The 26,458-nt window shown below is 50.6% G+C and overlaps 1 protein-coding gene across 3 annotated transcripts in view; it reads right to left on the bottom strand.

The window, feature by feature from the left end:
- Positions 1-26,458, bottom strand: part of LOC147096649 (BRD4-interacting chromatin-remodeling complex-associated protein-like) — a 126,069-nt gene that overhangs the window by 54,449 nt on the left and 45,162 nt on the right. For all 3 annotated transcript variants that reach the window (XM_085973199.1, XM_085973200.1, XM_085973201.1), the window contains exon 2: positions 4,142-4,283. In XM_085973199.1, the coding sequence (XP_085829325.1) occupies positions 4,142-4,160 (19 nt within the window). In that variant the 5' untranslated portion in view covers positions 4,161-4,283. The remainder of the gene's footprint in view (positions 1-4,141; positions 4,284-26,458) is intronic.

Here is a 26,458-nt window from a genome sequence, read left to right as displayed (position 1 = left end):
TGGACGAAAACAAGTTGGAAATCCTGGCCTCAAAGGTAAGCCACCAAGTTTATACAATAATCCAGGACGCGACGACCTACGCGGCGGCTATCGATCTGCTAAAAGGGCAATACGCACGCCCGGTAAATACGGTCTATGCCCGGCACCTCTTAAGATCCCGCAGACAGCAGCCCGGGGAATCGGTGGAGGCCTTCCTACGGGCACTACGGATACTCGGCCGAGACTGCGATTGCAAAGAAGTATCAGCCGCAGCACACACGGAGGGACTGATCCGAGATGCTTTCGTTGCGGGTCTAAGGTCCGACTACTCCCGGCAGGGACTGTTGGAAAAGGGAGAAATGGACCTGAGAAAGGCAGTGTCCCTCGCGCTCTCGCTCGACGCGGCCCACAGGAATATGGACGCCTTCTCCCCTAACCGCTCCGCAACGTGGACGCCACAACCTTGGGTCATGGGACCGCCACCTTCAACTGCTGCTGCGATGTCCAAGGCACAGAAATGTTATTTTTGTGGCCAGGCAAAACACCCCAGAGCACGCTGCCCGGTGAGAAACGCTACCTGCTCCGGCTGCAGGAAGAAAGGACACTATGTCAGCGCCTGCAAAGGTAAAACCGCTAACGCCAGCAGCACCGCGTGCGAACCGTGGGGGACAGCCATCTTGTCCGCCATCTTGGGCTCCCCCAGCCGCGTGGGGATCGGGACCATGGGCGCCGCCATTTTGTCCGCCATCTCGGACGTCTCCAACTTCAACCATGGGGGACCCGGACTCAACCACCGCCTCATCTGACGACCACATCGACTCGCTCGACCATACGCTGGCCTCCGTGACGCTGGACCAATCTCTCCCTCATCAACTGTCCAGGTCCATGATGGACATTAAGGTAAACGGCCGCGCCACTACCTGCCTTTTTGACAGCGGGAGCACGGAAAGCTTTATCCACCCCGACACGGTGCGCAGTTACTCTCTCCCGGTCCTGCCGACGCGACATCGGATCTCTTTGGCTTCCAAAGCCCAGTCAGCGGACGTCGGTGGCTACTGTGTAGTGACCCTTTCAGTAAAGGGCACAGAATACAAAAATTTTAAACTCCTGGTCCTGCCCCATCTTTGCGCTGCCGTTCTACTGGGGTTGGATTTTCAGTGTAACCTTAAGAGTGTCACATTAGCGTACGACGGACCCCTCCCCCCACTCACAGTCTGCAGCCAGCAGCTTTTAAATCGCCCGCCGCGCACCATTTGCAGCCTCTCCACCCTTCAAGTCCCCCCCCCCTCCTTGTTCGCTAACCTCACCCGCGACTGTAAGCCCATCGCTACCAAAAGCAGGCGTTACAGTGCCGGGGATAGGAGCTTCATTAAATCCGAGGTAGCAAGACTCCTGAAGGAAGGGATTATTGAAAGTAGCACCAGCCCATGGCGAGCACAAGTGGTGGTAGTGAAGACTGGCGAAAAACAGCGCCTAGTTATTGACTACAGCCAGACGATCAATCGCTACACCCAGCTAGATGCATACCCACTCCCCCGCATATCTGACATGGTCAATCAGATAGCACAATACCGGGTGTTCTCGACGATTGATCTGAAGTCGGCATACCACCAGCTCCCCATCAGGGCTGAGGACCGCCAGTACACAGCTTTTGAAGCTGACGGTCGTCTCTACCACTTCCTCAGAGTTCCCTTCGGCGTCACCAACGGGGTTTCAGTCTTCCAACGGGAGATGGACCGGATGGTCGACCAGAACGCGCTCCAGGCCACTTTCCCCTATCTAGACGACGTCACCATCTGCGGCCGCGACCAGCAGGACCATGATGTTAATCTAGAGAAATTCCTCCGTACGGCCCAGCGGCTGAACCTAACATACAACAAGGACAAATGTATGTTTCGTACCAAGCGCCTTGCCATTCTTGGCTGTGTAGTGGAGAACGGAGTCATCGGCCCCGACCCCGACAGGATGCGCCCCCTTATGGAGCTCCCCCTCCCCCACTGCCAAAAAGCACTGAAGAGATGCCTAGGGTTTTTCTCGTACTATGCTCAGTGGGTGCCGAACTATGCGGACAAAGCCAGACCCCTCATCAAGTCCACCTCCTTCCCCCTGACAGCAGAGGCCTGTGCAGCCTTCACTCTCATAAAAGGAGATATTGCGAAGGCCACAATGCACGCAGTGGATGAGTCCATCCCTTTCCAAGTGGAGAGCGACGCTTCCGACTTTGCCCTAGCTGCAACCCTTAACTAGGCGGGGAGACCCATGGCCTTTTTCTCAAGGACCCTCCAGGGCCCCGAGATTCGACACTCCTCTGTCGAAAAGGAGGCCCAGGCCATTGTGGAAGCTGTGCGACATTGGAGGCATTACCTGGCCGGAAAACGATTTACCCTGCTCACTGACCAGCGTTCAGTAGCTTTTATGTTTAATAATAAGCAGAGGGGCAAAATCAAGAACGACAAGATCTTGAGGTGGAGAATCGAACTCTCCACCTACAATTACGATATCTTGTACCGGCCCGGGAAACTCAATGAGCCACCAGATGCCCTATCACGTGGTACATGCGCCAACGCGCATGTCGATAGACTGAAGACCCTCCACAATGACCTCTGCCACCCGGGGGTCACCAGGTTTTTTCACTTCATCAAATCCCGTAACCTGCCCTACCCCATCGAGGAGGTCAGGACCATGACCAGGAACTGCCAAATCTGTGCCGAGTGCAAACCGCATTTTTATAGGCCAGACAGAGCAAGCCTGATCAAAGCCACGCGCCCCTTTGAACGGCTGAGCGTCGATTTTAAAGGGCCCCTCCCCTCCTCCGACCGCAATGTGTACTTCCTCAACATAATTGATGAGTACTCCCGTTTCCCGTTTGCCATCCCTTGCTCAGACATGACCAGTACCACGGTCATTAAATGTCTGAATGACCTCTTCGCCTTGTTCGGTTTCCCTAGCTATATTCATAGCGACAGGGGCTCATCCTTTATGAGCGACGAACTCCGGCAGTACCTGCTCTCGAGAGGTATCGCTACAAGCAGGACCACCAGCTACAACCCCCGGGGGAATGGCCAGGTGGAAAGGGAGAATGCGACGGTCTGGAAGGCAGTCCTTTTAAACTTGAAATCTAAGGGCCTTCCGACCTCTCGCTGGCAGGAAGTCCTCCCTGCGGCGCTCCATTCCATTCGGTCGCTGCTCTGTACAGCCACCAATGCTACCCCTCACGAGAGAATGTTCTCCTTCCCAAGGAAGTCCACATCGGGGACCTCGTTACCGACATGGCTGACTTCTCCAGGACCCGTCCTACTGCGGAAGCACGTGAGGTCCCATAAGACGGACCCCCTGGTCGAGAGGGTGAGCCTCCTCCATGCCAACCCTCAGTATGCTTACGTGGTGTACCCAGACGGGCGGGAGGACACAGTCTCCATACGAGACCTCGCACCTTCGGGTGCTCCCGAAACACCCCCCTCGCCATCCACCACTACCCACGCCTACCCCCAGTACGCTTACGTAGCGTACCCGGACGGGCGGGAGGACACAGCCCCCACACGAGATCTCGCACCTTTGGGTGCCCCTGAAACACTACCATTGCCATCCACCACTACCCACAACCCAACCCCGCTAGACGGCATGCCGCAGCCCCAGGACCCGTCATTGACCACCCAACCACTCAATGAGACGCCAGACTCAACGTTGGATGCTGCACCATCACCGCCGCCACCACGACGATCAGGACGGCATACAAGGCCACCTGATAGACTTACTTACACGAACCTTTAGTACACTTCACCCCGCCGGACTCAATTTTAAACAAGGGGTGAATGTGGTAAACCACTGCTGTTGTTGTTGTTGTTACACACTGTTGTACCTATGCATGCCTCAACATGTCTCGGCTGGCTCCACCCACACAGGCCCAGGTATAAAGGTGATTGACCTGCAGCCCCCTGCCTTCTTGGAACCCAGTCAACCACGAGAGGCATGCTCTGTTCTTTGCTAATAAAAGCCTTTAGTTACTCTCTTAACTCTCAAGTCTTTTATGAGTAATTGATAGCGCATCACCCTGTATCCCGAGACTGTGAAGGGGAATGAACAAAATGAAAACTGTGCTGGATCCCACTGGAAACTGCATCACTAAAGCAACATTCCCCAGCAACCTCGTCTATTTATTTACCTGCACGAGCAGACATCATAGAAATCCTGGAATCTCGCCTGGCGCTCTAGTCGTCTCTCGGTCCCCTATTCCAGCGTAGAATCTGCCAAAGGCTGCACAATACCCACATTACGTCTCGCACCAGTTGGGAGTAATGCTTTGCCTGCGGGAAAAAAAGACATCATTAAAACCCTTCCCGAAATAAAACCCTTCTGTAAATAAAAGGAAGCAAGTTATCCCCCCTTCCCAAAAACAAACACACCCCACGATATAAAAATGCCTTTCACACCTGGACCGTTGCCCTGAAGCTCAATGCAGTTTTCTTGTTAAAACTAATCGTTCGATTGTGACCAGGAACCCGTTACCCGACGTATTGTAAAGGGACATCTTATATGGCTTGGTCATCATTCAGGGAAGTCCATACACACACAGTGCTGTGAGGCAGTGCCGTGGTTATTACAATTAGCGGAGCTGATCTGGCACGGTGAGACAGTTCACAGGTTTCTACACTCGACATGTGCAGCATAATCCGGTGTAGACAGCGAAAATATCGGTTTCTCGGGGCTAACAAACCACTTGCCAAGGGGCCACTCGCACATCACCTCGCCCTGCTCTTCAGCAGCACTGATGCTCTTCATTGGGAGAGAGTTACAGAGCTGGATGGTGCTCCAGCAGACCGAGAGTGAGCAAGCCAGACAGCGACAGAGAAAGAAAGTCAGACAGACTTGCATTTCCTATAGCGCCTTTCACGACCACCGGATGTACTGTGCACAGTTTTGGTCTCCTTATCTAAGGAAGGATATTCTTGCCATGGAGGCAGTGCAACGAAGGTTCACTAGATTGATTCCTGGGGTGAGAGGGCTGTCCTATGAGGAGAGATTGTGTAGAATGGGCCGATACTCTCTGGAGTTTAGAAGAATGAGAGGTGATCTCATTGAAACATACAAGATTCCGAGAGGGATTGACAGGGTAGATGCGGAGAGGTTGTTTCCCCTGGCTGGAGAGTCTAGAACTAGGGGGCATAATCTCGGGATAAAGGGATGGCCATTTAAGACCAAGATGAGGAGGAATTTCTTCACTCAGAGGGTTGTAAATCTTTGTAATTCTCTACCCCAAAGGGCTGTGAATGCTGAGTCTTTGAGTATATTCAGGGCTGAGATCGATAGATTTTTGGACTCTAGGGGAATCGAGGGATATGGAGATCGGGCGGGAAAGTGGAGTTGAGGTCGATGATCAGCCATGATCTTATTGAATGGCGGAGCAGGCTCGAGGGGCTGAATGGCCGACTCCTGCTCCTAATTCTTATGTCCTTATGTCCTTACGGACGTCCCAAAGCGCTTTACAGCCAATGAAGCACTTTTTGAAGTGTAGTCACTGTTGTAATGTGGGAAACGCGGCAGCCAATTTGCGCACAGCAAGCTCCCACAAACAGCAATGTGATAATGACCAGATAATGTCGAGGGATAAGTATTGGCCCCAGGACACTGGGGAGAACTCCCCCCTGCTCTTCTTCGAAATAGTGCCATGGGATCTTTTACATCCACCTGAGAGAGCAGATGAGGCCTCGATTTTATGCCTCAGAGCGACAGAGAGCGCGCAACAATTCCACTCTCGTGGACCCAGTTATGCTGCCTGCTTCAATAACCCAGCCTGGTAATTTATTCCGTAACACGATTGCCCTTTGGGTGAAACATCCGCCTGTGACTTCCCTTCTAATTTCCTCCTTTTTTAAACTGGCATCCCTCGGGATTTGAACCAGACACCACGGGGAACGATTTGCCCAAATCAGATTTCTCAATTCATTGCATAATCTTGAAAACTCCAATTTCATCACCTCACGGTCTCTCCTCTTTTATGCGCATCAACACCCGTATCAGGAGCCGCTTGTACAGAATAAAAACGTTTAAAAAAAAAAAGATAGGGAGGCGTCGGATACGTGAGGTTTACAGATCAGTCCTCAATCACAGAGTAGCAGCCGGGTGAAATGACACAGAAGAGCGTCTGGACCTTTTCTCTGAGTAACTGCGCGCTCTTAAAGCTGAGGGATGTTAGAGCTGGGGAATGGAACAGTTCCCATTTTCAGGATGGGATTGATATTCCCTCTACTGTGCACCAACAAAGCAGCATCAGCTCCTGCCACTGCACCAGTGCGAAATTTCACTGTCGTACACCAAGTAGATTGTGCGGCCTCCCCGAGTGAACAACTTAGTGCCAAATTAGGGACGATTTTGTGCTGTGCGTTTATGCTTCCCCAGGAAGCGGGTTGGGATTCTCCAAACTCATTTCCAGTTGGAGCCTCACAGCAAACAAACCGAGGAGGCGACTTCCACCTCACCTGTCTGGGCGGGATTTCCTCCAGCTCGTCTAGCTTCAAGTCCCACTCCAGAGAGACTTGAGCCCCATAATCCAGGCTGACACACCCAGTGCAGTACTGAGGGAGTGCTGTCTTTCGGACGAGACGTTAAACTGCCTTCTCAGGTGGATGTAAAAGATCTCACGGCCACTATTTTGAAGAATTGTCAGACTGCTTGTCCGACATACAGTTCTGGAGGAGCAAAAACGTTCTCCAACTAAATATCGGGAAGACCGAAGCCGTTGTTTTTGGTCCCCGCCACAACCTCCGTTCCCCAGCCACTGACTCCATCCCTCTCCCTAGCATCTGTCGGAGGCTGAACCACACTGTTCGCAACCTTGGTGTCATATGTGACCCTGAAATGAGCTTCCGACCACATATCCACAACATAACTAAGACCGCCTATTTCCACTTCCGTAACATCGTTCGTCTCCGCCCTTGCCTCAGCTCATCTGCTGCTGAAACTCTCATCCATGCCTTTATTACCACTAGACTTGACTATTCCAACGCACTCCTGGCTGGCCTCCCACATTCCACCCTGCGTAAACTTGAGGTCATCCAAAACTCGGCTGCCCGTGTCCTAACTCGCACCAAGTCCCGTTCGCCCATCACCCCCTGTGCTCGCTGACCTACACTGGCTCCCGGTTAAGCAGCGCCTCGATTTCAAAATTCTCATCCTTGTTTTCAAATCCCTCCATGGCCCTCGCCCCTCCCTATCTCTGTAATCTCCTTCAGCCCCACAAACCTCCCGAGATATCTGCGCTCCTCTAATTCTGCCCTCTTGAGCATCCCTGATTATAATCGCTCCACCATTGGTGGCCGTGCCTTCTGTTGCCTGGGCCCTAAGCTCTGGAATTCCCTCCCTAAACCTCTCCACCTCGCTACCTCTCTTTTCTCCTTTAAGGCGCTCCTTAAAACCTCCCTCTTTGACCAAGCTTTTGGTCACCTGCCCTAATTTCTCCTTATGTGACTCGGGTGTCAAATATTTTGTCTTAAAATACTCCTGTGAAGCACCTTGGGACATTTTACTACGTTAAAGGCGCTATACAAATACAAGTTGTTGTTGAAGAGCAGGGGAGTTCTCCCCGGTGTTCTGGCCAGTATTTATCCCTCAACCAACATTCACTAAAACAGGTCTGGTCATTATCACACTGCTGCTTGTGGGATCTTGTGCACAAATTGGCTGCTGCGTTTCCTATTTTACAACAGTGACTACACTTCAAAAGTACTTAATTCGCTGTAGAGCGCTTTGGGACGTCCGGTGGTCATGAAAGGCGCTGTAGAAATGCAAGTCTTTATTTAACCCCCCCCCCCCCACCCACCCCCCCGAGATAAAGTAACATTTCTATCTCCAACTGCACAAGAGAGACTGGCCACGTAGAGCCTGCTGGCAGCCACTAGATTGAAAGTTTTTATGGAATCCAATAATTAATATGATGTTTACAGTTCCTGCGTGTCTTTGCCAGCAGCAGGAGTGTGGAGTGTGATTGAGCAAGAGAAACCCCTCCCATCAGGAACAACTGTGCTGTAACCCTTTCCATAGCAGCAAGCCCATTCCCCGTTAATCAACGCCCCACTCACAGAATTCCGCGCCCCAAAGGCACACCTTCTCACGATTCCTTTAGCGGTTATTATTTACGGAGAAAAGCTGCTAACACATGAATTTCAGGGACCCGGCCAAACACGACACACAAACAAACAATCTCAGTGAAGGAAAAGCTTCTCCTTTGAAACTTTATTCCCACCCCCCCCCCACCCCACCCCACGCAATCACAGTGGTGAAATCCAGTTACGTGGATGGACTGGAGAAGCTGGGGTTGCTCTCCTTAGAGCAGAGAAGGTTAAGGGGAGATTTGATGGAGGTGTTCAAAATCATGCAGGGTTTTGGTAGAGTAGAGAGAAACTGTTTCCACTGGCAGGAGGGTCGGAGAACGCAGATTTAAGATAACTGCCAAATGAGCCAGAGGGGGAGAAGAGAAGAATTCTTTTTACGCGGCGAGTTATGATGATCTGGATCGCGCTGCCTGAAAGGGCGGTGGAACCAGATTCAATAGTAACTGTCAAAAGGGAATTGGATAAACACTTGAAAATGAAAGATTCACAGGGCTTTGGGGAAAGAGCAGGGGGGAGTGAGGCTAATTGGAGAGCTCTTTCAAAGAGCTGGCACAAGCACGATGGGCCGAATGGCCTCCTTCTGTGCTGTATGATTCTATCCAAATGGAGAGTAATTGGATGGATACATCGTTGATCGGCTAAACAGACCCTTTTAAAAAACGGTCATAACATTCGCGTCTACGGCAAGCTCCAAGTTTCCCAGCGCTCTACTCCTCAGCCCCCATAGCCTCGCTCCTACCCAGCCCTCCGCGATCTCCTCCAGCCCTGCACGCACCCTTCGCTTCCCCTGCACAGAGTTATTCCGCATCCTCCCTGCTCCACTGTGGAGGCCACCTCCGTTGGCGACTGCTCCACACCTCCCTCCTCGCTTCCTGTAACACACAGCCGCCCAGTAGTGTTGCCAACTCTGGCTGGACGTATTCCTGGAGGTGAACATTGAATGTACGGCACAGAAACAGGCCATTCGGCCCAACTGGTCCGTGCCGGTGTTGATGCTCCACACGAGCCTCCTCCCACCCCTCTTCATCTCATCCTATCAACATATCCTTCTACTCCTTTCTCCCTCATGCGCTTATCTAACTTCCCCATGAATGTATTATGCTATTCACCTCAACTACACCATGTGGGAGTGAGTTCCACACTCTCTGGGTAAAGAAGTTTCTCCTGAATTCCCTATTGGAGTTATTAGTGACTATCTTATACAGGAAACTTTCTGATATCCGGCACTGACGGGACCGAGCTGGTGCCGTACCATCAAAAGTGCCGGACATACCAGCGTTAATGTTGAGAGATACGGAACTGAAAAGCTCCGTGTGAATCAACAAACCCTGTTGCTTAGCAACAGCTTCTAAACAGTCGGCTGCAGCTGCAAGCGTCTCTAGCTGAAGCTGTTGCTATAGCTACAGACCTTGCAGTGCCTGACTGGGGAAAAAAAAAGCAACGAGAACTAAAAAAAACTTATAGAAAACGGCTCCTGATTTTTGCCGTTAGATCGAGTAATCCGGACATATAACCTCCGGATAAACCAAAGTCTCCTGTATTTATGGTCCCTAGTTCTGGTCTCTCCCACAAGTGCAAACATCTTCTCTACGTCTACCCTATCGAACCATTTCATAATTTTAAAGACCTCTAGCAGGTCACCCCCTCGGTCTTCTCTTTACTAGAGAAAACAGCCCCAGCCTGCTCAATCTTTCCTGATGGGTATCATCTCCCTGTGTTCCTCCAATTCCGGCCTCTTGCGCATCCCCGATTTTAATCGCTCCACCATTGGCGGCCGTGCCTTCAGCTGCCTGGGCCCCAAGCTCTGGAATTCCCTCCCTAAACTTCTCCGACTCTCTACCTCTCTCTCAAGGGTAGAGCAGAGACACAGATGCTTTCTGACAAACATGTGATGGTGTAGCAGGAGAGGGATATTGGGTCATAGCAGGCTTATGGAATCGATCATTTGGACAAAGTGGCTCCCCAGTGGCAAGAATGACGGCACTTCCAAGTCATTTTAATCTATCTGAAACGCTTTGAGACATTTGAGAGATGCGATGAGGCTTGGCGTAAACACAAGTATATAAAAAGAAAAAGATTAGTGAAGACAAATGTAGGTCCCTTACAGTCAGAAACGGGAGAATTTATAATGGGGAACAAGGAAATGGCAGAGCAATTAAACAAATACTTTGGTTCTGACTTCACGGAAGAGGACACAAATAACTTCCCAGAAATGCTAGGGAACCAACGGTCTAGTGAGAAGGAGGAATTAAAGGAAATTAGTATTAGTAAAAAAATAGTGCTGGAGAAATTAATGGAACTGAAAGCTGATAAATCCCCAGGGCCTGATAATCCGTATCCCAGAGTACTAAAAGAGGTAGCCATGGAAATAGTGGACGCATTGGTTGTCATCTTCCAAAATTCTATAGATTATGGAACAGTTCGGGCAGATTGGAAGGTGGCAAATGTAACCCCACTATTTAAAAAAGGAGGTAGAGAGAAAACAGGGAACTACAGACCGGTTAGCCTAACATCAGTAGTAGGGAAAATGCTAGAGTCTATTATAAAGGATGTGATAACAGGACACTTAGAAAATATCAACGGGATTAGACAAAATCAACATGGATTTATGAAAGGGAAATCATGTTTGACAAACCTACTGGAGTTTTTTGAGGATGTAACTGGTAGAATAGATAAGGGAGAACCAGTGGATGTGGTGTATTTGGATTTTCAGAAGGCCTTTGATAAAGTCCCATATAAGAGGTTAGTGTGCAAAATTAAAGCACATGGGATTGGGGGTAATATACTGGCATGGATTGAAAATTGGTTAACAGACAGGAAACAGAGAGTAGGAATAAATGGGTCTTTTTCGGGGTGTCAGGTGGTGACTAGTGGGGTACCGCAGGGATCAGTGCTTGGGCCCCAGCTATTCACAATATAGATCAATGATTTGGATGAGGGAACCAAATGTAATATTTCCAAGTTTGCTGACGACACGAAACTAGGTGGGATTGTGAGTTGTGAGGAGGATGCAAAGAGGCTTCAAGGCGATTTAGACAAGTTGAGTGAGTGGGCAAATACATGGCAGATGCAGTATAACGTGGATAAATGTGAAGTTATCCACTTCGGCAGGAAAAACAGAAAGGCAGAGTATTATTTAAATGGTGCTAGATTGGGAAATGTTGATGTACATAGAGGGACCTGGGTGTCCTTGTACACCAGTCACTGAAAGCAAACATGCAGGTGCAGCAAGCAGTTAGGAAGGCAAATGGTATGTTGGCCTTCATTACAAAAGGATGAGAGTACAGGAGCAAGGATGTCTTACTACAGTTATACAGGGCCTTGGTGAGACCACACCTGGAGTACTGTGTGCAGTTTTAGTCTCCTTACCTAAGAAAGGATATACTTGCCATAGAGGGAGTGCAGCGAAGGTTCACCAGACTGATTCCTGGGATGGCAGGACTGTCGTATGAGGAGAGATTGGGTCGACTAGGCCTGTATTCACTAGAGTTTAGAGGAATTGAAATGTATAAAATTCTGACAGGGCTAGACAGACTGGATGTAGGGAGGATGTTTCCCCTGGCTGGGGAGTTTAGAACGCGGGGTCACAGTCTCAGGATACGGGGTAGGACATTTAGGACTGAGATGAGGAGAAATTTCTTCACTCAGAGGGTGGTGAACCTGTGGAATTCTCTACTACAGAAGGCTGTGGAGGCCAAGTCACTGAATATATTTTAAAAAGATCGATAGATTTCTAGACATAAAAGGCATCACGGGGTATGGGGAGAGAGCAGGAATATGGTATTGAGATAGAGGATCAGCCACGATCTCATTGAATGGCGGAACAGGCTCGAAGGGCCGAATGGCCGACTCCTGCTCCTATTTCTTATTCTCTTAATAACTCTGGTCATTGGGATCTTGCTGTTTACAAATTGGCTGCTGCATTTGGCAAGAAAACATCAATGACTGAATTTCAAAAGCAATCCATTGGCCGTGAAGCGCTTTGGGATGTCCTGAGAATGTGTAGATGCTTCCAAGTGTCAGCCGTGGCTCAGTGGGTAGCACCCTCGCCTCTGGGTCAGAAGGTCGTGGGTTCAAGTCCCACTCCAGAGACTTGAGCACAAAAATCTAGGCTGACACTCCCAGTGCAGTGCTGAGGGAGTGCTGCACTGTCGGAGGTGCCGTCTTTCGGATGAGACGTTAAACCGAGGCCCCGTCTGCTCTCTCGGGTGGACGTAAAAGATCCCGTGGCACTATTTTGAAGAGCGGCAGGGGAGTTCTCCCCGGTGCCCTGGGGCCAATATTTATCCCTCAATCAGCAGCACTAAAAAACAGATGATCTGGTCATTATCACATTGCAGTTCTTCATTGGCTGTGAAGCGCTTTGGGACGTCCGGTGGTCGTGAAAGGCGCTACAGAAATGCAAGTCTTTTTTTTAAAAAGCTGCTTGGTTGTCACACCATGTATTGGTACCAATATACACTGGGGGTTGGCAGAGGGAGCAATAAACTTCACCCAATAGGTTTGTTGTGTGATATCTCAGTCTCTGGCTGTGGGCTTCTGCTGGAAACAGTTACAAACATAGAAGATAGGAGCAGGAGTAGGCCATTCGGCCCCTCGAGCCCGCTCCGCCATTCAATGAGATCATGGCTGATCATCCAAATTCAGTACCCTGTCCCTGCCTTCTCCCCATATCCCTTGATCCCTTTAGCCTTAAGAAATATATCCAATTCTTTCTTGAATATATTTAATGAATTGGCCTCAACTGCCTTCTGTGGTAGAGAATTCCACAGGTTCACCACTCTCTGGGTGAAGAAATTCCTCCTCATTTCTGTCCTAAATGGCTTACCCCTTATCCTTAGACTGTGACCCCTGGTTCTGCACTCCCCGACCATCAGGAACATCCTTCCTGCATCTAGTCTGTCCAGTCCTGTCAGAATTTTATGTTTCACTGAGATCCCCTCTCATTCTTCTAAACTCCAGCGAGTATAAGCCCAATCGACCCAATCTCTCCTCATACGTCATTCCTGCCATCCCAGGTATCAGTCTGGTGAATCTTCGCTGCACTCCCTCCATGGCAAGAACATCCTTCCTCAGATAAGGCGACCAAAACTGCACACAATACTCAAGGTGTGGTCTCACCAAGGCCCTGAACAACTGCAGCAAGACATCCTTGTTCCTCTACTCAAACCCTCTCGCTACGAAGGCCAACATACCATTTGCCTTCTTAACCGCCTGCTGCACCTGCATGCTTACCTTCAGCGACTGGTGCACAAGGACACCCAGGTCTCGTTGCACTTCCCCCTTCTCCCAATCTATTGCCATTCAGATAATAATGAGCACCAGCCATACCTCAGTTGTATCACTGCTGCCTCTGAATCAGAAGGCTGTGGGATAAAGCCCCACTGCAGTGCAGTACCGAGGAATGCCAGAGGTGCCATCTTTAGATGAGATGTTAAACTGATGCCCCCATCTACCTGTTCAGGTGAGGGCTTTCTATGCCATTAAAAAATCAATCCAAATAGAAATCCCAATTAGCATTTGGCTCAAAATTTTCAAATCAGTAATTGAACCAATTGCACTCTATGGCAGTGAGGTATGGGGACCGCTAACACAACAAGAATTTGCAAAATGGGACAAACACCCAATTGAGATCCTACATGCAGAATTCTGTAAAAGTATCCTCCGGACTCAAAGGAAAACTGTAAACATTGCATGCAGGGCAGAACTAGGCCAATATCCATTAATAATCACTATCCAAAAAAGAGCCACCAAATTTTGGAAACACCTAGAAATGAGCAACCTCCAATGCTATCATTACAAAGCCCTGAAATGCCAAGAGAGGACCATAAAGAAGAATACCCTCAGTCAACTAGTCCTGGGACTCAGTGACGTAACGACTAACACTACTAACAATAACCAGCCCCAGGACAGTGACAGCGTAACACAAAGAATTCGACCCAACACAATCGTCGCTAAGCAAAAGGAAAAATATGTCATATTGGGCAGAAACAACAAAAACCCAAAGCAAACTCAATTGCTACTTGGCCCTAAACAGACAATACAACATGGCTGATTACCTGACCATGGTAAAGGATAGCAAACTGAGAAAAACTTTGACAATGTACAGACTTAGTGAACATAACCTGGCGATCGAAAAAGGTAGACACAGGCAGACCCGGCTACCAAGAGAGGACAGGATATGCTCTCACTGCAGTCAGGGAGTGGTGGAGACAGAGATGCACTTCCTCACAGCTTGTAGAAAATATCAGGGCATAAGGGAGAATTTCTACCCAAAATTCACAAAAATATGCCCGGAATTCAGAAATTTGAATGACGACCAAAAACTCCCATACCTACTAGGGGAAGAGAGAAATTGTGTAACCTTAGCGGCACACTATGTTACAGCTTGCCATAAACAGAGGGACAACCACTAAATATAAGAAAAGAGTATATACAAATTATATGAAAGTATATTTATACACTCAGGGATATATCTGTTTATACACTGTATGGATAGATCTGTATTTTTGTGAACAAACATGAATGTTTTTCGATGCTTTGGCAATATAAGATGTAACTTGTCATGCCAATAAAGCGATTTGAATTGAATTGAATTATAGGTCCCATGGCAACATTGAACAGGAATTCTCCCCGTTAACTGGGCAACTTTCCTCTCTCTCAACCAACACCAAAAACACAGATCAAGTGGTCATCCATCTCATTTGCCGTGTGCGGGATCTTACTGTGCACAAAATGGCTACTGTATTTACCTGCATAACAACAGTCTGCACTTCAAAATAATGTATTGCCGCTGAACTACCTCCAGGTGTTTAAGAGACGCGATAAGGAATTATAAGAATGCAAGTCGCCTTCTAGTAATATGAATGGGCGCCACTGGAAAGCAGCAAGTTCCAGAGTGCGGTCGCTGAATTATGACAAATTGCTGCAAGTTGTATTTCAACACAGAGTGTTACCAACAGCTCAGGCACGAGTCATCAACACATCCTGCACGAGTCATCAACACCTCCTACACAACCAATCTTTCACGGTTTAGGGAGGGCTTCCCAAAGGCATGCCACTTCTCACCACGGTACAGATGTATCGGGGGTTCGGTCACTAGAACAATAACCTGATCTGACTCCAGAGTGCCACCCTGAGAAACCTCTGGAAAGTGAACGTGTGGAGGGCTGGGGACAGAAATTGGGCACACTGTGATGCCCATCGACATTCGCACATGAAGAAAGAGCTGGTGGACAAGGGACACGAGGGCAGTCTGTGTCTGTGGAACCCATACCCCAGTGAGAGTCAGTGTCTGTGGAACCCGTACCCCAGCGAGAGTCAGTGTCTGTGGAACCCGTACCCCAGCGAGAGTCAGTGTATGTGGAACCCGTACCCCAGCGAGAGTCAGTGTATGTGGAACCCGTACCCCAGCGAGAGTCAGTGTATGTGGAACCCGTACCCCAGTGAGAGTCAGTGTCTGTGGAACCCGTACCCCAGTGAGAGTCAGTGTCTGTGGAACCCGTACCCCAGTGAGAGTCAGTGTCTGTGGAACCCGTACCCCAGTGAGAGTCAGTGTCTGTGGAACCCGTACCCCAGCGAGAGTCAGTGTCTGTGGAACCCGTACCCCAGCGAGAGTCAGTGTCTGTGGAACTGTACCCCAGCGAGAGTCAGTGTCTGTGGAACTGCACCCCAGCGAGAGTCAGTGCCTGTGGAACTGTACCCCAGTGAGAGTCAGTGCCTGTGGAGCTGTACCCCAGTGAGAGTCAGTGTCTGTGGAACCCGTACCCCAGTGAGAGTCAGTGTCTGTGGAACCCGTACCCCAGTGAGTCAGTGTCTGTGGAACCCGTACCCCAGTGAGAGTCAGTGCCTGTGGAACCTGTACCCCAGTGAGAGTCAGTGTCTGTGGAACTGTACCCCAGGGAGAGTCAGTGTCCGTGGAACTGTACCCCAGTGAGAGTCAGTGTCTGTGGAATTGTACCCCAGTGAGAGTCAGTGTCCGTGGAACTGTACCCCAGTGAGAGTCAGTGTCTGTGGAATTGTACCCCAGTGAGAGTCAGTGTCTGTGGAACCCGTACCCCAGTGAGAGTCAGTGTCTGTGGAATTGTACCCCAGTGAGAGTCAGTGTCTGTGGAACCCGTACCCCAGTGAGAGTCGGAGTCTGTAGAACTTGTGAAAAATTGGTTTTGGGAATCACTTGCCTGGATAAGTGCAGCTCCAACAACACTCAAGAAGCTCGACACCATTCAGGATAAAGCAGCCCGCTTGATTGGCACTCCATCCACCACCTTCAACATTCACTCCCTCCACCACCGGCGCACTGTGGCTGCAGTGTGTACCATCTACAAGATGCACTGCAGCAACTCGCCAAAGCTCCTTCAACAGCACTTTCCAAACCCGCGACCTCTACCACTTAGAAGGACAAGGGCAGCAGACGCATGGGAACATCACCACCTACAAGTTCCCCTCCAAGCCACACACCATCCTGACTTAGACCTGTATCGCCGTTCCTTCACTGTCGCTGGGCCAAAATCCTGGAACTCCCTTCCTAACAGCATTGTGGGTGTACCTACACCATATGGACTGCAGCGGTTCAAGAAGGCGGGTCACCACCATCTTCTCAAGGGCAATTAGGGATGGGCACTAAATGCAGGCCTAGCCAGCGACGCCCACATCCCATCAATGAATAAAACATTTTTTTTAAATCAACTGATTAGGACACGACATAAACCAAGGAAGTGGAGGATGGACAATGACCCAGCTCTCTGTCCCTTCACTCCCTCGGAAAGGGTCGAGAGTCCAGTGCCCCACAGAATCCTCCTCCATTTGCACAAGATACCAGGCTGTGGGAAGATAGCTCACAGGCAAGTTGGTCAACTTTTGAATTACTGGCGCTTTAATGATTCACTACAATAGAGCCAGGCTGCCCATGTGCGAACCATTACAGAGAATTAAACACAGCGGCACATCCAATCCCACATGCAACTGCCGTACAGACTGACCTGCAGAAATCTGCAGCAATAAGATACATAAAAAACATTCAATTCTTTCCAAGAATCTGTTTGCAGGCTGAATGCAGGTTTCTAAAACCAAGAGCACAAGGGGAACCAGCCCCTCGCCCCCCAACACCGCCACCCGAGGGGGTTTTATGCCACAGGCACGCACCCGATGGCACAGCCGTTCTTTAAAATATCACCAGCCGAGGTCGGACGGTCTTGTAGGCACACGATTTACCAGATTACGGCCTCCTGTTGCCGTAAGACGACCCGGGGAGTGGGGCTTGGATCAGAGCAATGACATGAATGACCAGATAATCAACGAAAGGTCAGAGACCTGAAACGTTAACTTTGTTTCTCTCTCCACAGCCTGTCCTGCTGAGTATTTCTACCATTTTCTGTTTTTATTTCAGATTTCCAGATGGCCAGGACACCGGGGAGAACTCCCCCCTGCCCCTCTTCTAAATAGTGGCCACGAGATCTTTTATGTCCAGGGCAGGCGGGGCCTCGGTTTCACATCTCATCTGAAAGACAGCACCTCGGACAGTGCAGCCCTCCCTCAGTACGGCTCCTCCGACAGTGCAGCGCTCCCTCAGTACTGCCCCTCCGACAGTGCGGCGCTCCCTCAGTACTGCCCCTCCGACAGTGCAGCACTCCCTCATTACTGCCCCTCCGACAGTGCAGCCCTCCCTCAGTACTGCCCCTCCGACAGTGCGGCGCTCCCTCAGTACTGCCCCTCCGACAGTGCGGCGCTCCCTCAGTACTGCCCCTCCGACAGTGCGGCACTCCCTCAGTACTGCCCCTCCGACAGTGCAGCCCTCCCTCAGTACTGCCCCTCCGACAGTGCGGCGCTCCCTCAGTACTGCCCCTCCGACAGTGCGGCGCTCCCTCAGTACTGCCCCTCCGACAGTGCAGCACTCCCTCATTACTGCCCCTCCGACAGTGCAGCCCTCCCTCAGTACTGCCCCTCCGACAGTGCGGCGCTCCCTCAGTACTGCCCCTCCGACAGTGCGGCGCTCCCTCAGTACTGCCCCTCCGACAGTGCAGCACTCCCTCATTACTGCCCCTCCGACAGTGCAGCACTCCCTCATTACTGCCCCTCCGACAGTGCAGCGCTCCCTCAGTACTGCCCCTCCGACAGTGCAGCGCTCCCTCAGTACTGCCCCTCCGACAGTGCGGCGCTCCCTCAGTACTGCCCCTCCGACAGTGCGGCGCTCCCTCAGTACTGCCCCTCCGACAGTGCGGCACTCCCTCAGTACTGCCCCTCCGACAGTGCGGCGCTCCCTCAGTACTGCCCCTCCAACAGTGCGGCGCTCCCTCAGTACTGCCCCTCCGACAGTGCGGCGCTCCCTCAGTACTGCACTGGGAGTGTCAGCCTAGATTTTATGCTCAAGTCTCTGGAGTGGGAGTTGAACCCACAACCTTCTGACTCAGTAGAGAGTGCTGCCCACTGTGCCATGGCTGACACCTTAAACTACTGGTTAAGCATCTTGGTCAGGGAGAACAGCAAATTGGGGTAGTGGGGGAAAGGAGTTAGAGAGCGGCAGAAGTCCCACACAGTGCCACTGTAAGGGAACTGTAATCACAACTTCAGAGTCGAGTCTACAATAAAAAGCTGAGATCTCTGAACTTCTGTGGATTCAGAGGCTCGGAGATGAAGTCACTGCTGAGGGACAGATACTTGGGCACTTCTAGGACTCAGTTCTGTAGCCGCAGGCTATTTGAGACCATGTGCTTAAAACAACAGGATCTGCACATTCCAGTTTGAAAAGAAACCAGTTTTACAACCAAATGAGTTCTGCTACTACTGTGCCCTCACTCCACTGTCGGCAGAAACCCACAAGGTGATTCTGTTCACAACTTAACTGTAAAAATATAACTTGTTCAGGTGAGGGGGGGGGGGGGGGGGGGTGGTGGGGAGAAAGTTATTTTTAAACTCAAGACTTGTGGGATTTGGTTTACCTCATCCCACTCTAAAGACTTGTGCACAAACATCCAAGCTGACACTCCCAGTGCAGTGCTGAGGGAGCGCCGCACTGCCGGAGAGGGCAGTGCTGAGGGAGCGCCGCACTGCCGGAGGGGCAGTGCTGAGGGAGCGCCGCACTGCTGGAGGGGCAGAGCTGAGGGAGTGGCGCACTGCCGGAGGGGCAGTGCTGAGGGAGCGCCGCACTGTCGAAGGGGGCAGTGCTGAGGGAGCGCCGCACTGCCGGAGGGGGCAGTGCTGAGGGAGCGCCGCACTGTCGATCTCATTGAAACATACAAAATTCTTACAGGGATTGACAGGGTAGATGCAGGGAGGATGTTTCCCCTGGCCGGGGAGTCTAGAACCAGGGCTCACAGTCTCAGAATAAGGGGTCGGCCATTTAGGACTGAGATGAGGAGGAATTTCTTCACCCAGAGGGTGGTGAATCTTTGGAATTCTCTACCCCAGAGGGCTGTGGAGGCTCAGTCGTTGAGTATATTCAAGGCTGAGATCGTTAGATTTTTGAATATTAAGGGAATCAAGGGATATGGGGATCGGGCGGGAAAGTGGAGATGAGGTTGAAGATCAGCCATGATCTTATTAAATGGCGGAGCAGGCTCGAGGGGCCGAATGGCCGACTCCTGCTTCTATTTCTTATGTTCTTATGTCGGAGGTGCCATCTTTCAGATGAGGTCCCAACTGCCCTCTCAGGCGGACATAAAAGATCCCATGGCACTGTTTCGAAGAAGAGCAGGGGAGTTCTCCCCGGTGTCCTGGGGCCAATATTTATCCCTCAATAAACATCACTAAAACAGATTATCACATTGCTGCCCCGTTTCCTACATTACAACAGTGACAACATTTCAAAAGTACTTCATTGGCTGTAAAGCGCTTTGGGACGTCTTGAGGTGGTGAGCGGCGGAAAGGTGATCCAAAAGGCTTTGGCTACTTTGCTGCACAGTGTGATCCAACCTGCACAGATGGCAGCGCTGATCAGAGGGAGTGAGGTCCCTCTAGAGCACGCACAATCAGAAACACACAGACGGAACTCAGAAACAAGTTTACAGAAAAAAGCTGATTATTTAATCCTTACAAATTTTAATCGATTCCTTACTTTGCTCAATCTTTTGTCAGATAGATTTAGTGTCAGCTTGTGGTTCAGTGGGCAGCACTCTCGCCTCAGAGTCAGGAGGTTGTGGGTTCAAGTCCCACTCCAGGGACTTGAGCACATAAAGCCAGGCGGATACTCCAGTGCAGCGCTGAGGGAGTGCTGCACTGTCGGAGGTGCCGTCTTTTGGATGAGACGTTAAACCGAGGCCCCGTCTGCTTCTCTCAGGTGGACGTAAAAGCGCCATTTCGAAGAAGAGCAGGGGAGTTCTCCCCAATGTCCTGGGGCCAATATTTATCCCTCAATCAACATCACTAAAAACAGATGATCTGGTCACTATCGCATTGCTGTTTGTGGGAGCTTGCTGTGCACAAATTGGCTGCCGCGTTTCCCACATTACAACAGTGACTGCACTCCAAAAAGTACATCATTGGCTGTAATGCAAGTCTTTAAAAAAAAACTTGCATTTCTATAGCGCCTTTTACAACCTCAGGACGTCCCAAAGCGCTTTACAGCCAAAGAAGTACTATTGAACTGTAGTCGCTGTTGGTAATGTTGGGGAAACGCGGCAGCTAGCCCAATGAGACGAAAGACCAGTTCAGCCTGTTATGGGTGATGTCGGCTGAGGAAGGAATGTTGACCGGGGACGACTCCCCTCTTCGCTCCCGGCTGGTGCCGTGGCATTGCCGAACCTGCGGACGGGGCCTCGGCTCAACGTCACGTCGGAAGGACGGCCCGGCTATATCTCGGGTTACTTCAGAGACAGCTTCCTGCGCGGGAGACAAAAGCCAGCTCCGACGAGACGAGGCCCCGTCGCCCACAAACTGAAGCGCGATCTGGTGCACGAGGCTGCTGTGGGACAGTGCGGTTAGTCTTGGTTAATACTCCTGGATTACAGAAAGAAAGAGAGTTTCCACTACACGCCAACGGTCCCCACACCACTTCAGCGGCTGATAGCCATCAGTCCCTTTAGACACTTGCACAACTGGCTGAATTATCAAACAGGGTTAATCAAAGATAGTTATTTATAGCAGCATTGAAAGCCACAAGTTACTTCAACCAACACACCAGGGTGAACAGGCCAACCACCCGAGATCTTTGGCAAACCTTCCTTGCACAAGTTAAACACCGACGATAAACAGAAGAGACTGCAGTGCAACAGGATATGGGCAGATGTGGTGCCTGCAGAGTTGCAATCTTGCTGACTAATCTGTCGCAGCCCAGTCCAAACAACCAGCCAATACTTCAAAAGCAGCTCGGGTCCTTAAAAACTCAGAACCCTGTGAAACTGTCTGCCCTTTGAGAAGTCAAACCGTCAAGACTGAGAATAAAGCAGCAAGTCCCACACTTCGTGCTCAAGGGTGCGCTCAGAGCAGTCAGTGGCGTTTGACAAGTGACGGCAATGCTGGAACTGTCTGATGGTTTCCAAGAAATAAAGAACTTGCATTTCTATAGCGCCTTTCACCACCCCAGGACGTCCCAAAGCGCTTTACAGCCAATGAAGTACTTTTGAAGTATGGTCACTGTTGTAATGTAGGAAACGCGACAGCCAAATTGTGCACAGCAAGCTCCCACAAACAGCGATAACGACCAGATAATGTTTTTTTTAGTAACAGTGATCGAGGGATAAATATTGCCCAGGACACCGGGGAGAACTCCCCTGCTCTTCTTCAAAATAGTGCCATGGGATCTTTTACATCCACCGGAGAGAGCAGGCGGCGCCTCGGTTTAACGTCTCATCCGAAAGACAGCACCTCCGACAGTGCAGCATTCCCCCAGCACTGCACTGGGGAGCGTCAGCCTAGATTTTGTGCTCAAGTCTCTGGAGTGGGACTCGAACCCTCGACCACCTGACTCAGAGGTGAGAGTGCCCCCAACCAGTGAGCCACGGCTGAGGCAGAGGCGATGCACCTGCAAGCTCTTACACCAGAGGGGGGGGCCACACCCTATCCCAGCGGGAATCGGGGCCATTAGAAGATTCCCCCAGTTATCCCCGATGTCCTGGGGCCAATACTTATCCTTCGAACAATATCACTGGAACAGATTATCTGGTCATTGCTGTTCGCGGGAGCTTGCTGTGCGCAAATTGGCTGCCACGTTTGCTATATTACAACAGTGACTGCACCTCAAAAAATATTTAATTGGCTGTAAAGCGCTGCGAGACGGCCTGAGGTTGTGAAAGGCGCTACACAAATGCAAGTTTGTTTTCTTTATAGAGGCCTCACCAAAAAATCATAACAGGAAGTTGGGGAGGAAGTGTGTTCATGCACATCATTGTTAAAGATACACGTGTAGATTGCTTCATTGACAAAACACAATTGCCACAGTGAAAGAGCAGGTGTGTCAAAACAGGAAGTAACAGTGGCGAAAAGCAATGCACAACCGTGACACACCGCATCACGGGCAGACAAACCATGCAAAGTCTGAAACCAGGGAGGAGAGAACAACGAGACTGCACTGGGTCACCAAGCAGCAATGCACCGAGGGACTGAGATGAAGCCCAAACAGTTCAGTGTCACAATCCCCAACTTAAAACAGATGACTTCCTCGAATCACAATCCAGGCCACTTTAGTCTGTCGACCATAGTGACACATGGAGGTACTGGGGCTGGGGGGCGGGGGGGGGGGGGGGGGGGGGTGGGGGTGGAGAAGCGATTTTTTAAATTTTGCATCACGGTGACTTAAAAACAGAGAATGTTCAAGCTTCAGAGAATCAGAGAATAGCACAGCACAGAAGGAGGCCATTCGGCCCATTGAGTCTGTGCCGGCTCTTTCGAAGACCAATCCCGTTAGTCCCACTCCCCCGCTCTTTCCCCATATCCCTGCAATTTTTCTCCTTCAAGTATTTATTCAATTCCCTTTTGAAGGTGACTTTTGAGTCTGCCTCCACCGCCCTATCAGGCAGCGCATTCCAAATCCTAACCACTTGCTGTGTAAAAAAGTTTTTCCTCCTGTCACCTCTGGTTCTTTTGCCAATCACCTTAAATCTGGGCCCTCTGGTTATCGACCCTTCAGCCATTGGAAACAGTTTCTCTTTATTTACTCTGTCTAAATCCTTCATGATTTTAAACACCTCTATCAAATCTCCTCTTAGCCTTCTCTGCTGCAAGGAGGAAAAACCCCAGCTTCTCCAGTCTCTCCACATAACTGCAATCCCTCATCCCTGGAGGGAAACTCGGACAGAGAGCAGCCTGATGTGGTTTCTTCTACAAGCAACCACCTCAGTCACGGGCTCCCCCTCACCTCCCACACTCCAAGATCTCTGCATTCTCTTCTCCAAGCTGCATGTGAATCAAACAAACCGAAGAACACAAAAGGCTCGATGGGCAGGATTTTCATTGGGCCGTGGAGGCGGGATCGGAGGCGTGTGAGGGGTTAAAATCTCGAAATCGGGGGGGGGGGGGGGGGCACGAACCCATCCCGCCCCCAACCCGCCTCCATGCCCATTTCAAAGGAGGCGGGTACCCGCCTCGCGCTGGGAGCCGCCTCCCTGAGGCAGGAAGGGGATTAGTGCCAATTAACTGCCTGTTAACAGGTAGTTAACAGGCAGTTTTTAGCCTAATCCCTATTTTTATTCCTGAAGTGTGGGATTCCCGACGGCTCCAAACCACGCCAAGTTAGCGAGGCAGACTGTCGGGATGAAGGGCTTGGAGGGGTCGAGATGTCCGGTGTTCAGGTGAGTGATGGGTGCATGAGTGAAGAGGTAAGTGTGTTTGGTGTGTTTGGTGTGTTTAAAGAAGTTTTAGTTACCTTTACAGCCTTCCTTCCTTCAGGTCTCGGGAGTCCCTCATCTCACCGGCACAGAAAGCAGAATGGCCGCGATCTGTCAAAAGTTGCAGCATTCAGCTTTCTGTTCCTGAGAGATCTCTAAATCAGCCTGAGAGGAAGGAATTAACCTGGAGTATAAATTGTCAGTGTTTGACAGCTTCACAGAGCTGTCAAACGCTGATATTTCATCTGTCAAAAGCTCTTGACAGATGAAATGTCAATCTGTGACGTCACCTGTTGCCGGATGGCCCTTAATTGGCCTGCTGAGCCCGCTGGGCGGGCTCAACAAGGTCAATCAAGTCAAAATCGCGTGGGTTGGCCACAACTCGATGGAGGCGGGACTACAACCCCAAAAGTTGTAGTCCCGCCTCCTACACACCTCCAGTATTAAAATCCAGCCCCATGATACTGTAGTGTGACTGATTAATTCGAGGTGCATGATCCCGTACAACGCCTGGAGAGAGAGCCAGGCTCGGGAATACCGCAGCATCAAGGAATGGGGGGGGGGGGGGAGGGGGCGAGGATTTTGTCTCGTGTCACCAACAACCAACTGCATTTATATAGTGCCTTTAGAAACATAGACATAGAAGATAGGAGCAGGAGTAGGCCATTCAGCCCCTCGAGCCTGCTCCGCCATTCAATGAGATCATGGCTGATCATTGAAATTCAGTACCCTGTCCCTGCCTTCTCCCCATATCCCTTGATCCCAAGAAATATATCCAACTCTTTCTTGAATATATTTAATGAACTGGCCTCCACTGCCCTCTGTGGCAGAGAATTCCACAGGTTCACCACTCTCTGGGTGAAGAAATTCCTCCTCATTTCAGTCCTAAATGTCCTACCCCTTATCCTTAGACTATGACCCCTGGTTCTGGACACCCCGACCATCGGGAACATCCTTCCAGCATCTAGTCTGTCCAGGCCTGACAGAATTTTATAGGTTTCGATGAGATCCCCTCTCAATCTTCTAAACTCCAGTGAGTATAAGCCCAATCGACACAATCTCTCCTCATACGTCATTCCTGTCATCCCAGGTATCAGCCTGGTGAATCTTCGCTGCACTCCTTCCATGGCAAGAACATCCTTCCTCAGATAAGGTGACCAAAACTGCACACAATACTCAAGGTACGGTCTCACCAAGGCCCTGTACAACTGTAGCAAGACATCCTTGTTCCTGTACTCGAACCCTCTTGCTACGAAGGCCAACATACCATTTGCCTTCTTAACCGCCTGCTGCACCTGCATGCTTACCTTCAGCGACTGGTGCACAAGAACACCCAGGTCTCTTTGCACTTCCCCTTCTCCCAATCTATTGCCATTCAAATAATAATCTGCCTTCATGTTTTTGCCCCCAAAGTGGATAACCTCACATTTATCCACATTATAGTGCATTTGCCATGTTTCTGCCCAATCACCTAACCTGTCCAAATCGTACTGGAGTTTCATGACATCCTCCTCGCAGCATACCCTCCCACCCAGCTTTGTGTCGTCTGCAAATTTGGAGATATTACATCCAATTCCCTCGTCCAGATCATTAATATATATTGTGAACAGCTGGGGTCCTAGGACCGATCCTTGCGGTACCCCACTAGTCACTGCCTGCCACTCTGAAAATGACCCGTTTATTCCAACTCTTTGATTTCTGTCTGCCAACCAGTTCTCTATCCAAGTCAATACCTTGCCCCCAATCCCATGTGCCTTAATTTTGCACGCTAATCTCTTTGGCGGGACCTTATCGAAAGCCTTCTGAAAGTCCAAATACACCACATCCACTGGTTCTCCCTTATCTATTTTACCAGTTACATCCTCAAAAAATTCCAGTAATGCAGTAAAACGTCCCCAAGGCGCTTCACAGGAGCGATGATCAAACAAAAGAAAACTGACCCTGAGCCACTGAAGGAGATGCTGGGACAGGTAACCAAAAGCTTGGTCAAAGAGTTTTAAAGGAGCATCTTCAAGGAGAGAGAGGTAGAGAGGCGGAGAGGTTTAGGGAGGGAATTCTAGAGCTCGTGGCCCAGGCAGCTGAAGGCACGGCCGCCAATGGTGGAGCGATGGAAATTGGGGATGGGCAAGGGGCCAGAATTGGAGGAGCGCTGAGATCTCGGAGGGTTGTAGGGCTGGAGGAGGTTACAGAGATAGGGAGGGGGGGGGCAAGGCCGTGGAGGGATTTGAAAACAAGGAGGAGAATTTTAAAATCGAGGCGCTGCCGGACCGGGAGTCAACGTAGGTCAGCGAGCACAGGGGGTGATGGGCGAACGTGACTTGGTGCGAGTTAGGACACGGGGCAGCGAGCACAGGGGGCAATGGGTGAACGGGACTCGGTGTGAGTTAGGACACGGGGCAGCGAGCACAGGGGGCAATGGGTGAACGGGACTCGGTGTGAGTTAGGACACGGGGCAACCAGCACAGGGGGTGATGGGTGAACGGGACTTGGTGCGAGTTAGGACACGGGGCAGCGAGCACAGGGGGCAATGGGTGAACGGGACTCGGTGTGAGTTAGGACACGGGGCAGCGAGCACAGGGGGCAATGGGTGAACGGGACTCGGTGTGAGTTAGG

The sequence above is a fragment of the Somniosus microcephalus genome, chromosome 34 (genome assembly GCF_052327205.1).
Source record: "Somniosus microcephalus isolate GS21.2 chromosome 34, FLI_Smic_1.0, whole genome shotgun sequence".
In the NCBI taxonomy this organism is placed as follows: Eukaryota; Metazoa; Chordata; class Chondrichthyes; order Squaliformes; family Somniosidae; genus Somniosus; species Somniosus microcephalus.
The sequence above is the reverse complement of the archived record's forward strand: the minus strand, read 5'-3'. Positions and strand labels throughout refer to the sequence as shown.